Source organism: Mastigoproctus giganteus, chromosome 6 (genome assembly GCF_048544385.1).
Source record: "Mastigoproctus giganteus isolate SK-2022 chromosome 6, ASM4854438v1, whole genome shotgun sequence".
NCBI classification, from domain to species: Eukaryota; Metazoa; Arthropoda; class Arachnida; order Uropygi; family Thelyphonidae; genus Mastigoproctus; species Mastigoproctus giganteus.
The window spans coordinates 17146026-17159939 of NC_143580.1; the positions used below are offsets into that span (position 1 = coordinate 17146026).

At 34.0% G+C, this 13914-nt stretch overlaps 1 protein-coding gene across 1 annotated transcript; it reads left to right on the plus strand.

Moving 5' to 3' along the window:
- Positions 1–2104: 2104 nt before the first annotated feature.
- On the plus strand, positions 2105–13244 carry LOC150084012 (uncharacterized). Its single transcript, XM_090374987.1, has 2 exons — positions 2105–2408; positions 12907–13244. Exons 1-2 carry the CDS (start codon positions 2209–2211, stop codon positions 13232–13234), a joined length of 528 nt encoding a protein of 175 aa, XP_090231113.1. The 5' UTR covers positions 2105–2208; the 3' UTR covers positions 13235–13244.
- The last annotated feature ends 670 nt before the right edge of the window (positions 13245–13914 follow it).

A 13914-nucleotide genomic window follows, 5' to 3' on the forward strand; every position in this document is an offset into this window, starting at 1 on the left:
TGCATAAATGGATGTGAAAATTACACAAAGTGCCAGTAACTAGAAGGGTGAGGATAGTTGAAAAAGAAGTGTAGTAGTTATGTGAAAGGTGAAAGAATGTTAATATCCTAAAAGTTGTGATGAATTAAGAAAATTGCAGGCTGAATTACTAAGCCAATAAAAGGTGGGAGAACTGTAAAGTAAAATTACAGAAAAATACCAATAAAAGTAGAAAGTGGTACAGAAAGTGATATGTCATCATGTATTAATATTTGTTTCAGCTGACATCAGATCAAGCACATTTGCGTTACCTGTATTTGACCATTATCTAAATATATTCCCTGCTGAAAATGATACAGCTGTCATATCTGATGGCAGCTGTATCACTTTCATGTCATTGGTATTTTGCTGTACTAATTTTACTTTACAGTTCTCCCACCTTCTATTGACTTAGTAATTCAGCCCATAATTTTCTTAATTGATCATAACTTTTAGGATATTAACATTCTTTCACCTTTCACATATCTACTACAATTCTTTTTCAACTATCCTCACCCTTCTAGTTACTGGCACTTTGTGTAACTTTCACATCCATTTATGCATACTTTATTCAATATATTAATACAACTTATATATACTCTTGTATCCTTTAATGTCTGTGCTTTTTGGTGCATCTGTCATACCTGACTGATTAATCTTTCATTTACTGAAACCATTTCATCAACTGAATACCTTTTTATCCTATGTAACTTTATAAACATTACCTTTAATGGGTTACATTTAATATTCATTTATATATATATATTATATAGTATTAAGAATATAAGTAAGGGGTGGAGTGTCATTGTAGCGTCCTCTTCACACTTTTTTCATACTATAAAAAATATATATATGAAAGAATGCTAAATTACTTTGCTAAAGATAATAACTAAGTCAGTAATAAGGCAGTGAAAATTTAGTCACAGATAATTGTGTTCCAAATTTTCCATTGATTCCAGATTCTTTGTATTTTTGTGTAGTATACAAAAAAATAAAAATAAATAAATAAATATATATATATATATATATATATATATATATACATTGTATATTAGTGGCTCTGGTTAGCAGCTAAATGATCCATAGTTCATTTCATAGGATGCCAGGCTAAAATAATAAATAAATAAATGAAAAGAATTAAAAATTAAAACCATCCTCAAAAGGAGTTCATTTCATTCAAACCTAAAACAAGAGTTGAGGCTAGTCAAAGTGATCAGATGTAGATTTATGGAGTTAAGATCAAATAAGTAATATTTTAAAATGTAATGGCCAGACATTGGCTAAAATGCAGGCTAGGAGATTAAGATGACAGTCATGTGTGAAAGTTGCAATAAACATTAATAAATAAAGAATTTATATATATACTTCTGTATGTAAAATTGTGGGTAATTATAGAAGGTTTCAGTGCAGTGCAGTGCGACCAGTGCACCCTTATCACTTTACTGAAACCTTTTATTATTACATTTGAACCCAGTAGTGTATACATAAAATTCTGTATTTATTAATGTTTATTGCAATTAGCACACATGACAGTCATCTTAATCTGCTTTTAGGCTACATTTTAGCCAATGTGTGGCCATTGTATCAAAAAAACAGAAATAATTTAAAAAATTGCTTATTAAATTATTATATATGAGTGAAAACAAATAAATTACCATATTACACTGAAGAAATAAATATAAAGTATAAGAAGGAGAAAAAAAGGGGGGTTAAAAATAAAAACGTAGGGGTGAAAATAATTGGATTTGAACCAAAGAAACAGAAAATTAGTCTGCAACACTGCCACATGACTAATAAAATTGTTGCTTTGATGTTCTCGAAATATTTACTTATGTTTATATTTCACTATTCTGCCGTCTTTCTTAACGTCTTTTTTTGTATAAAGTAATAATTAATTATGAATGTCTCATACTAATAATTAGTGAATCGATATAGTGTCCATCACAACTGCGAAACTAGAAAATTCTCCAAGAACTCTTCGCAATGTTCCGGCCTGTTTCCATGTTCATACAATGATGGCTCCACTTTCTATGCGCTTTACCATGTAAAAGGAATTAACATTATCGCCTATGGGAGTGTCTACTCTCTGTATATTACTACTCTGTGGTTTCGAAGTAGCGATTTTATATTGGGAAAATGATGTTTGTTGCAGTCCATCTCGATGAATTTCTAAATTTGTAAATTATAACAATGCAATTTTCTCATGCCGTGATTGATCAAGGTCCAGATCGCTATCTTTTATGTATTTCAAGGGAATCAAAGCAACAAACAACCGAAAGTATAAATTGGTTAATAACTCTTACGAACGGTGAAGATTTATGGCGAAAATGTGCACCTGTGAGAAGTGACTTGAAACTTAAAAATGATAACGATACTCTGAAGAAGCTAAGGTAAATATTCTTAAATGATTGGTTATATATATTTATTTTAATTTTTAGTTTTTGTAACATATATAAAAGGGAGGTGGACTACTCATTTTAGCACTATTTCTCGCTATGCTGTGGTTTAAATGTTTTTATTTTGACCAGGTGCACACATACGAGGTTGGTTTAAAAAAAAAAAAAAAAAACAGTAATCCTTTGGCTGGCCACGTGACTGAATCTTTGATTGCTCTTTTCGAGTTAAACTGTGATTATTGTCGTCGTCTGTCTGTGACCAAATTTTATATCATGAAGAAATGTGGTAATATATATATAAGGATGGATTCATAATCAATATAGTTTGCTTATGGACCAAAATGGTATTAAGGATAAGTTGCTACAATGGATAAAAGGATGGTTGAGTGGGAGAAGACAGGGTGGTAATCAGTGGGTGCTGCTCTTCGTGGACTAATGTAATTACTGGAGTCCCACAGGGTTTGGTGTTGGATCCACTGTTGTTTTGTATATTTATCAATGATATTGATGAAGGTATATCAGGCTTAGTGTCGAAGTTTGCAGATGATACAAAGGTTAGCAGGGTTGTTAATGACAGTAATGGCAGTGTGCTACTGCAACAGGATCTAGAAAATTCTGGCAGATGGGCTGAGAAGTGGCAACTGAAGTTTAACATTGACAAATGCAAAGTATTGCATATGGGTAGAAGTAACCCTAGAGAAACGTACCAACTGTGTGGTACTACACCTAAGGTGGTAGAAAATGAAAAAGACCTGGGAGTAATTGTGCAGTCAAATATGAAGTTTTCTGAGCAATGCAGACAGGCAGCCAGGGCAGGTCATGGGGTTTTGTCAATGATATATAGGAATTTTGCTAGCAGGGAAAAAGAGGTGAGGGGAATGAAGGGATCCTCTTACCATGAGAGGCTTAAGTTCTGAAAATTGCAGCGACTGGAGCTAGGCACCTGTGAGGTGATCTGATTGAGGTGTATAAGGCCTTGAATGGGTTGAGCACGCTGAATTCTGATGGGATTCTTCCACTTGTTCAGATTATTAACCTAAGGGGGCATAAATTCAAATTGAGGAAAAACAGATGTAGAATAGGTGTGTGGAAATTTGCCTTTAGCCAGCGAGTGGTTAATTGCTGGAACAAACTTCCATCTGTCGTTGTGGAAGTTGATAGGTTAAATAAATTTAAGGAGGAACTGGACAAACATTTAGAGGGAATTGTTTTGTAAATTTTTTTTTTTTTTTTTGGCTTATGCTCATGCACTTGCTTTCTTGCATCATATGCCACTACTACTACTATGTCTCTCCTTCTGAAATTCCCTTTGAACTTGAATAACTCAAAGGCTAAAGCTTTTGGCATGGTTCCTTTTAATTTTAACAAAAAAAAATTCCAACTGATTTTCAAATCCTGAGAATTGATTCAGCGGTTAGTCTTTACAATCTAGTACCCTGTCCGGAGAAAGTGGCTTCTTTTGCTTGAATATCTTCCGAATTACTAGCTTAAACTAATATAACCTTTTTTTCACTAGCCAAAAATGAAAGGCTGTTAAAAAACCACACTTCTTTTGCTCGAATCTGTCCCGTATTTGGCTATGCCCGTGACAAGGTGTACCCATAATCTGGAGTTCAGCCCCCCCCCCATCCGATTGGTCGTTGCAAGTAGCAGTGATTGACATGCCTAGCCTGCTATGGTTAGTCTTAGGGTGTTTGTCTCCCCCCCCCTTGCTTCTGTAAACAGCGGCAATGGGGGAATTTGAGCTGTTTGCCACCCTTGCAGCCCCCAGTGAAACAAACTCTGAAGTGAAAGTGTGACTCCTGAGATTTGTCACACAAACAAATCTCAGAGTTGGACTTTCAGCAAAGTTAGTATTTTTGTTCGTGGACAACTGTATGTAGCAGTTTCCAGATAATTTTTGCGCAATATTTGTAATTTTGGTTAAAATTCAGAAAGAGACTCTTACCCGTGAATTTTTTTGGTGACACAGAGCAACGTATAAATTTAGATCTTCCTACTGCTTCGCGGTGAATGGACGATCTATTCCTTCGCTTAATTCTTCTCTTTCTTGGTGATTCCCTTCTATTTCTCTCTCTCTCTCTCTCTCAGGGTAACTTGGGAATTTTTTTTTTTTTGGCTGGTGCAGCATAAGCCTCAGGCTTCCTTACATCATATAGCTAATAATAATAATAATAATGTTGTTTCCTGATTTAAAACCAGTGGTAAGGGGGACCCCTAAATCATTTATTTGGAAATGAGCCCCCCCCCTGGCACTGATTTAATCAGGAAATTACAGAATTTCCAGAATTAAGGAATCATCATCATCAGTCATTTTCAATCCACTGCAGGATGAAGGCCTCTCCAGCAACTTTCCAGTTCCTTCTGTTTTGAGCACTGGCCATCCATTTACTGCTCAAAAACTCATGAATTTCATCTATCCATCTCCGCCTTTGTCTTCTAGGTTTTCTTCTAGCTCCTCTTGGGTACCATTCTGTTATTTTCTTAGTCCATCTGTCATCATGTCTTCGAGCTATGTGTCCTGCCCAAGACCATTAATTAAGGAATAGAGCATCTAATCACCATGAAGCAGTAGGAGGAGATAAGCATATCCATTGCTCTATGTCCCAAAGATCCATGGGTAAGAGTCATTTTCTGAAGTTTAACCTTTATTTTTTTAAACCTTATGGCTAATGATAATAAATAATAATAATATTAATCTTTATGTCTCTGAAGAACAGTTTTGGCAAAATATTTTATAGGCATACATGTAAAAAATTATCAAATTGTATTTTTGCCCAAGTCTGGCCCAACTGACACTTTAGTTAGCAGCGAAGGGAGCCAAGGGAAAGGTTTTGTAATTATTTCTATATTAATCTTTATTTCACTGAAAAACAGTTTTGGGAAAATATTTGCCACGAGTATTCTAGTATGAATATAAGCAATAATGAAACCAAATCATATTTTGAACGAACAGGGTGAAGTGGAAGTGGGTTTTTTTTTTTTTTTTGGTTGATGCTGCATAAGCTTGCTTTCTTGCATCAAATGCCTCTACTAATGCTAATGCTACCATATGACACTACTATATAAGTGAATTTAATCCCAGGGGCTCTCATCTGGTGAGTATGGGCTTGGCACACTCGAGTCCTGAGCTGGATATCATCATTCTTCTCTTTCTTGGTGATTCCCTTCCCTTCTACTTCTGACTTTCACTCTCCCTCTCTCTCAGGGTAATTCAGAATTTTTTTTTTTTTTGGCTGGTGCAGCATAAGCTTCAGGCTTCCTTGCAATATATGGCTGATAATAATAATAATTGCAGTTTCTGATTTTTATACAAGGGCATAAGGGGTACACCCCTGCCTTTTCTCACTGTTAATAAATTAGAAAAGGATATGATCGATTATTGAATGTAGATATGACAATCTAAGAGAAAGCACAGTTTCTGATTGATTTTTATTTTAGTCAGTTGGAAGGATATATAAATCAATAATAGAAGACGAAATTTGTTAAAATAAGTACAAAAATATGTAAAAATAAATTAAAAATAAGAATGACTAGCAGTATACTAAAAGCATTAAAAATACACAGTAAAATGAGTTAAAATCATGGCTTATAAGAATGCATAAAATAAGTTAAAATCATGGATCATAAGCAAGCATATAATAAGTTAAAATCATGAACACTAGGCTTCGCCTCCTGCTCGCTGTGCTTGCTTCTTTTGATAAAATAAAATAAAATACTTACAGAAGCTTTCAACACTGTGAGTCTCCCTTCCTCAACTATGAATACCTAAATACGTTTATGATATCTATATAATATCGGTGTAAATATACCATAGACAACTCTTAAATAAAATCTACAATCGTAGTGTGAAAGGCATCATTTCATCTGTGTATCATATTGTGCTCATCCTTCATAACGAGTTACCAAGTATTGCACTACCCCGAATAAGTAACGCTTCACTAATAGAAAAGACTATTGTTATTTATTCTCAGTGGGTGCCACCAGCCAGATGGACCGTTTCATCGGTGGGGCTTTTCATTTCATTTTAAATCACATTACGATTGTAGTTTTTCTTTAAGAGTTGTCTGTGGTGTATCTACACCGATATTATATAGAATCTTAAAATATTATGCCTTCTTGCATTTAGTTTATTTAAATAAATACGTTACATATGGAAATCAAGAATGGTATTGTGTTAGAGAAACAGTGTGTGTGACCACACTTAAAGAGAAGCTTGTTTTACCACAGTAAAATGAGCTTCTGTTACGTGTTTTTGTATTTGTTACGTATTACACATAACCCGCATCCCTCTTCTCCCATTAGCTGAATAAATATCATTAGGAGGAAAATTATTTTAATGTATAGAAAGATATTTCAAATATGAATCGTATTTTTTACTGCTGTATTCTTGACTTTTTAAATTTATTTTTACTTATTTTTGTATACGTATTTTAATAAAGTTCAGTCAGTTGTATCAAGATTGTTATGCACAAGACCTTTTTTTTTTTTAAGATATGTAAAAGTGATACTTGGGCAAAATAGTATATTCCCCATTTGTTCTTGTTTAGTAATTAGAAAAATGAATGTTCTTTTAATCTAATAAATATTTTTTTTTGCTTTTCTGATTTTAAAGCAGGTGCATACTGGGGAGGGAGTTTCTCTCCCCCATTGGATATGATATGAGCACCTACCCATGTATAAAAATCAGAAATTGAATTACATTTAATTTAAAATTTCATTTTAGATACAGGTTTTTGAAACAGCAAGTTGGCCAAAAGTAATGCAGTTTCACTCACATGTCACCGAAGTAAAGGATTGCTAAAATCATAAACTGTGATTCACTTACTTTCTTGCATCTGCATTCAAATGATCTATTACATTTTTTATAACTCCTTTTTATGTATGTCTTAGTGCACTTGCATCATTAATACACAGCCAATTATAGATTAGCAAATATTTTCAGTAGCGGCATTGTTTAAGTTACATCTCATATTGTGAATACCTTCACGACAAGTTGCCATAACATTAGCATTAGCATTAGCATTAGTAGAGGCATTTGATGCAAGAAAGCAAGCTTATGCAGCATCAGCCAAAAAAAAAAAAAAAAAAAAAAAAAAAAGTAACATAAATAAATAAAAATAACCACTTCCACTTCACCCCTCTGTTCGTTCGAAATACCTGTCCAGCTGAGCCTTAAACTTATTTAGGCTATCAACTTCCACGACAAGGGATGGAAGTCTGTGCATTGCACTACTTCGAATAAGTAACCCTTCACCCGAAGGAGAAGACTGTTTTGTCATCATTACATCACTCGGGTACCTACCCGTCCACTGAAGAAGGGCCAAATAGCCCTGAAACGGTGCCGTCTGGGTGGTGGTATCCACTGAGAATAAGTAACAACAGTCTTCTCCTTCGGGTGAAGCATTACTTATTCGAAGTAGTGCAATTATGGCAACTCGTCGTGAAGGTATTCATAATATGAGATGTAACTTAAATGATGCCGCTATTGCAAATATTTGCTAATGTATAATTGGCTGTGTATTAATGATGCAAGTGCACTAAGATATACATAGTCTAACTTTTTCGCAACTTGAGGCATAAGCCCTTAATGCATTAGATGCCTTAATGCCTTTTTAATAGTGAGATATTGGGGAAGGAGTATTCCCACCCATGTTCCCTTGTATAAAAATTGGGAACTGTGATTCACTTACATACAGGGCCAGCCCCAAAATTTGTGGGGCCCTATTCAAGAATTACTTGTGGGGCCTTGGGTCCTGTGCACCTTTGTAATAGTGATTTTTTATTTTTTTCAAATTTTACAGGGCATGTTTAAACTGAAATCATTATTACAATTTTTGTAAAATAAGATTCTACTTACTCATTATTTCCTTATCTCCAGAAGCTAAAAACAATACAGATATTGTTGAAAGTGAGTATAACATAAAAATTACATTTTTAAATTACATCCTATGTTCGATATAAAATGAAGCATACACATTGAGAATGAAGTGTACTCTACTCTCTACTTCTATCAGTTTTCAGGTATGTGGGTAGGGGCGCCTCCTTAGCCAGGTGGGCAGGAGCAGCAGTGCATAGCACACGCTTCTTGATTAGACCGGGGTTCGAGCCCATGCCCACCAAATACGGAGGATGCGGAAGGGTCAGGGAATGACCACCGCATATCCCCGGAGCAATATGGCCTTAGTTGCTAATGTCATAACAGAAAGTTGACCGGAGTAGCTGCAAGAGCAGAGCAATCACTGATTAGTTATAAGTTACTAAAAAAAAAAAAAAAAAAAATTACCAAAGAAAAGTGTTCGATGACAAAGGAAAAGTAACTGAACTGAACCTTGAATATGAAGAGCTTATTTCATTTTGTAATGTAGAGTGGCCAGAATTTTTTTACAGTAGCTGGTTTGGTTGGTTGCCTGTGAACCAAAAACCAAGTCTTATTAACAGAAGAACAGTGCTCCTGGATGTACTGATAAAAAAGGCAAGCAGCATGAAACTGAACATCTGTGTGAGAGAGAGAGAGAGAGAGAGAGAGTTTTGAAGAGTCTAGAATGGGGGGGGGGGGAATTTTAGGTTTTCAGGGGTGGAATTGGAACCACAGATTGACAGACTCAAACTGTTGGAATATTGATCTTTCTGCAAACTACAATTCTACAGATAGTACATACTCTATAGGACATCACACTTAAATGAATGTCACATATTAAATTAAAAATAAAGATAAATATTTCACTTTTTTATCTTTTTGGAATGCACCTTTTGAGTCTGATAATTTTGGACAGGGGGGAATTACATCAATCTTGTAAAGGGGGGAATGACATTCTGATATATAGTGAAAAAGGTGCATAGGAAAAAAAAGGTTGAGAACCACTGGTCTAGAAGCTTGAGAGAGAGGGGCACCACCCTAAATGTGGGAAGAGTATTCCACGATGGGGCAGATTTGGGATTTGTACACAGTCAGTAGCTGTTCAGGGAAAAAAAAAAAAAAAGCAAAAGAGAAAATCCAGTTTTTTTGATTTCAAGGAAGCAATATTTGTGATGTGCCTTTGCACTTAGATTAAAAGTTAGGGCAATTCCCATAGATATATGCAATCTTGTCTAGAAATCTGAATGACTTGAAAGATGAGCATAGGAGCAGTAGTCTTTTCTCTTTTATTTGTGAGAAATAAGACAGGATTGAAGTTACCTAAGTTTTCTTTGCCCTGTTGGAGAATTGGATATCATATGATATCCAATGGATATCATATGATAGCACCTGGAGATCAGCATTTAAAGAATTAGTAACGAATGTTCAAGAAGTTCAGGCTATTTATGCAGTAGAAGGTTTCTCAAACCATAAGGTCAAATGTAGTGTGTTGTCATCAGCAGAACTATGAATAGAATTTTGAGTCAGTGAAGGGTCATTAATTTACAAGAGGAAAATTGTGGGAGAAAGAACTGAGTCTGGGGAACACCAGCATTAGCAGAGAAGATGGATCATCACCCACATGAGAGTTCAGCACAGAGAAAACTGGATACCTAATTACAAAAGACAGTGAGCAATTCATAAGATGTAAGCTTGTTTAGAAGTCCTTTATGTCAAACATGATCAAAAGCCTTAGAAATGTTGCAGAACTGCTTGAATATTACCAAACTTTTCAATCATATTTGTCCAAAGGTAAGTAACGTCAGTATATCACCAGTGGATCAACACTGACAGAATTCATATTGGTGGTCATTGATCAGATGGAAGGTTTTGTGATAGCCAGATAGGTGGCTAATGGATTTCTTCATTACTTTGAAAAAAGTGTAGATGTGGGCAATGGGACAGTAATTGGAAGAGAGGCATTTGTTTTCCTTTTTAGGGAACTGGCTGGATATGAGAATTTCCAGGCAGAAGTAAAAACACCAGTGAAATAAGAAAATATAAAGGGGCAACACAACACAACAGTAGTAAGCTCAGGTGCACAGGTTTTCAAGTGGTGAAATGTCTTCAGGACCTGGAGGTTTTCGAGTGGTGAAATGTCACTCGAAAGCATCAAGGTTGTTCAGAATCATTCTAACTTTCTTTTGTCAAAAAACCACAGGAGGCATTGAGTGGAGTGTAATGGGTATGGTGGGAGGTGGTTTATTGAGATTGTTGATACAGGAGTTGGAAGAAAAGTAGGATCTGATATTTTAACCTTCTGGCTTGTGCCATAGTGCCAAAGGTCAAAAATAAAGTCTTAAAAAATTTAAATATCTATTGGAATTATGCCAGTGTGAATTGTATTATTTCACTGTTGTTTTCTTTCAGTTTGCATTTTATTTTTTAATTTCAAATTATGGCCATAATAAAAATTCTTTCCAATACCGTGTCATGCGCATAAAATGCACTTCTGCTGCCCGTTTCCATAGAATCTTGGCTCTGGCTCATTTTCACTTGGGGAACACCAGCATTAGCAGAGGCATGGAATTTAGGCAGTTGGATAGTACTTTTTTTGGGGAGGGGGAAGAAACAAGACTGTTGTTATTAAAGATATTATTTGTTTTCTTGTTAAATGTAGTGTAAAAAAATTAATAGCATAGCTTAATTTGCGGTACTCACCTTTTTATATAATCTGCAGTTGACTTAACACGTCAATTGCAGATTATATAAAAAAGTTGTGAGTACCACAAATTAAGCTATACTATTAACTTGAGTCAATTTAAATCGGTACTTTGAGAATTCTACAATTTATCTAATACAGTAAAATTATAAAGCTTAACAATTTGACCTGTTTCTTGTTTATTGAAAGCTTGAAATGGACCAGAACACTATATTCAGTGTATGCATCAGTAATGTCAAGTATATACTTGATTATTAAAAAATAAGATATTTTATTAATGAATGTTCTGTTTCATAAAATTTTCTGTTTTTATCCTTGCTTTTATCCCAAATAATGCAAAATGGCATATAAAATTAGCCATATGTTCATCCATTGATGTTTCTTTGCTGTGTCTGCTAGAGAGCTAAACATGAAAAGATTATGGTAATGAAAAGATTAATTTCTTTCTTCTCAAGTTTTTCACAGTAGATCAGGTGGAAACAAGGAAGAAATGGATGGTATTTGGGAATCAGTATTCAGGATATCTAAAAACAATAGTGACAAGAGATGAAGTGTGGTGGAATCTTTATGACACACTGACAAAATGTCAGTCTGCTGAGTGGACGTTTCTGATGTTTTTCAGGGAATAAAAAATTTATGTTGATAGGGAAAGTATGCTAATTTTGAATTTACTATATAATATCGGTGTAAATACACCATAGTTAACCCATAGATTTGAGCTACGATTGTAGCGTAGAAGGCATCGTTTTAATTGTATCTCATAATGTGGTTGCCTTCACAACAAGATAGCTACTATTGAATTACTTCAGATAAATAACACTTCTCTAGTAGAGAAGACTACTGTTATTTATTTTCAGCATACCACTACCCAGACGATCGTTTCGAAGCTTTTTGGCTTCGTCATCAGTGGGCGGGTAGGTAATACAACAAGCCATCTCAGTTGCAAAGTTATATCCACATTATGAGAGATGCCAGAAGGGTGTGATGGTAATGTATTTGGAAAATTAAATGCACTAGGCATAATCCTTATGGGTTTTGATAATTCATTTAGCACTTGAAAAATGCATTAAAGAAGGAAGGGACCAGATTTGTGGACAAGTAAAACTTGGAAATTGCTCCACAGCAATGCCCCTGCTCTTTGTGCAAGGATAATTTAGAAATATATTTTCATTCTGTAACTGTCTTGCAGTATTCTTATTTACCCAATTTTGCACTGTGTGATTTTTTTTTTTTTTTTTTTTTTTTTTTGAACTAAATAACTCGTTAAAGGGATGATGATTTTATAGGGAAGCAGAACTTATGGCAGCTATAAGAATCTGGTAAATATTATATTTATTTTAATAAAAATTCATTCCTAGGTCTTTTTGATATCAAAAAGACCTAGGAATGAATATCAAAAAGATAAATAAAAGGTGATTCACTAACTCTGTAATCAACAGGAGACATCGTGTGTGTGTGTAACACAGAATCATGATGTCAAAATAAAATTTTGTCTAACAGGTTAGAAAAAATTAACAGACTGATAGTCATGGTGAAAATATTTCGTCTGCTTGCAGAAATACTTAATTACAGCCCTAATCTGTACAAAAATTGTTAATCACTTAGAGCTGAAGTTTGGAATGGTTGCTATCTAGGAAATGGGTGGCACAGGGAGTTCTTAATACCAGCATCATGTGAGGTGGAAGTATGGATAGACAAATGTTCGGCACGAATGACTTTTGCAAGAGACCAAAAGATTCAACTATAGTTCATAATTTCAAGAAAAAGTGAAAATGCAACTTATTTTCTGTTCATAACTTGTTATTTTTTATTTTAGTTTATTTTTGTGTTCATTTATCATTATTTATGATGTTTAGATATCGTTAATAACTAGTAATGTACTAATCAGTCATTCTTAATTAATGGTAGAACTCTGTAACTTTCAATTTCAGGGAAGTGTTACCAACGACAGTAATAGAAGAAGCAAATAATGAGCAGAAAATTATCAAGTTGCTCTCATTCACTTACCAGCTTAATAAGATATCTGCAGAGGAAACAAAACAAGGAATATTGGACTTGATGATTCTGCTTGCTAATTCTGTATCTAAATTTAATGTTTCTTCGTTGAAACAACATCCTCCAAGTACAAATTTTAATACAGTATCATATTCGTGCAGTGACAATAAGGCCAGAAAGAAAGCAGTAACACTTCAAGGAATGAGCCTTGTTAATCCAAACGTCAGAAAAAGGAAGTGTGCTGAAGGTGTAAAATTTGAATAGATTTTAATAATGAATTTAATTCACAGCTATTGAAATTTATTGTATATCATCAAAATTTTAATATTGTTTATGTAAGAACATAAGAATTTCTAATATATTTATGTTTTAGTAAAGCTGTGTATATGTGTGTGTATATATATATACAGTGTATATATATATATATATATATATATATATATATTTTTTTTTTACTATTTTTTTTAAATTTAGTATATTGGATAACCTTTTACAAGGAATATTTTAAATGTTTGCATTAGTGAGCACAATTTTTGGATTGGGAATTTTTGCATTTAGTAAGTGAAATTTCTGGAATGCACTTAATATTTGAAACTTTTTATTTTGATTGTAGGATTTAGTTCTTTGAACAGTTTCTGTTACATTACAAGGTTATTCAATAATCTGTTTGGTAGATGAAATGGTAAAAAAATGTTAGTGCTTGAAAAAGTGCCCGATGACAGCCACTTTCTACTAGTATGCAAAAAACTGGACAGCTGTTGCCATAATTTTTTTAGATAATAAAATCCTGTTTCTACAGTTGTATTTATATTATAGTATTATAGAAATCATTTATTGTGAATAAAGAACTCTGGTTTTTGTTTTTCGAATATATAAATGGAACAAATTCATAGAAATTTTACTGTTACTGTCATTATGGATTGCTTGTGTGACGTAGCTTATCA

What these genes read in the sequence shown, in the direction of transcription:
- LOC150084012 (XM_090374987.1), top strand. Translation starts at nt 2,209, where the DNA reads ATGCAATTTTCTCATGCCGTGATTGATCAAGGTCCAGATCGCTATCTT. An exon ending in GATACTCTGAAGAAGCTAAG is followed by an intron (nt 2,409 to 12,906) that starts GTAAATATTCTT and finishes TTTCAATTTCAG; the next exon opens with GGAAGTGTTACCAACGACAG.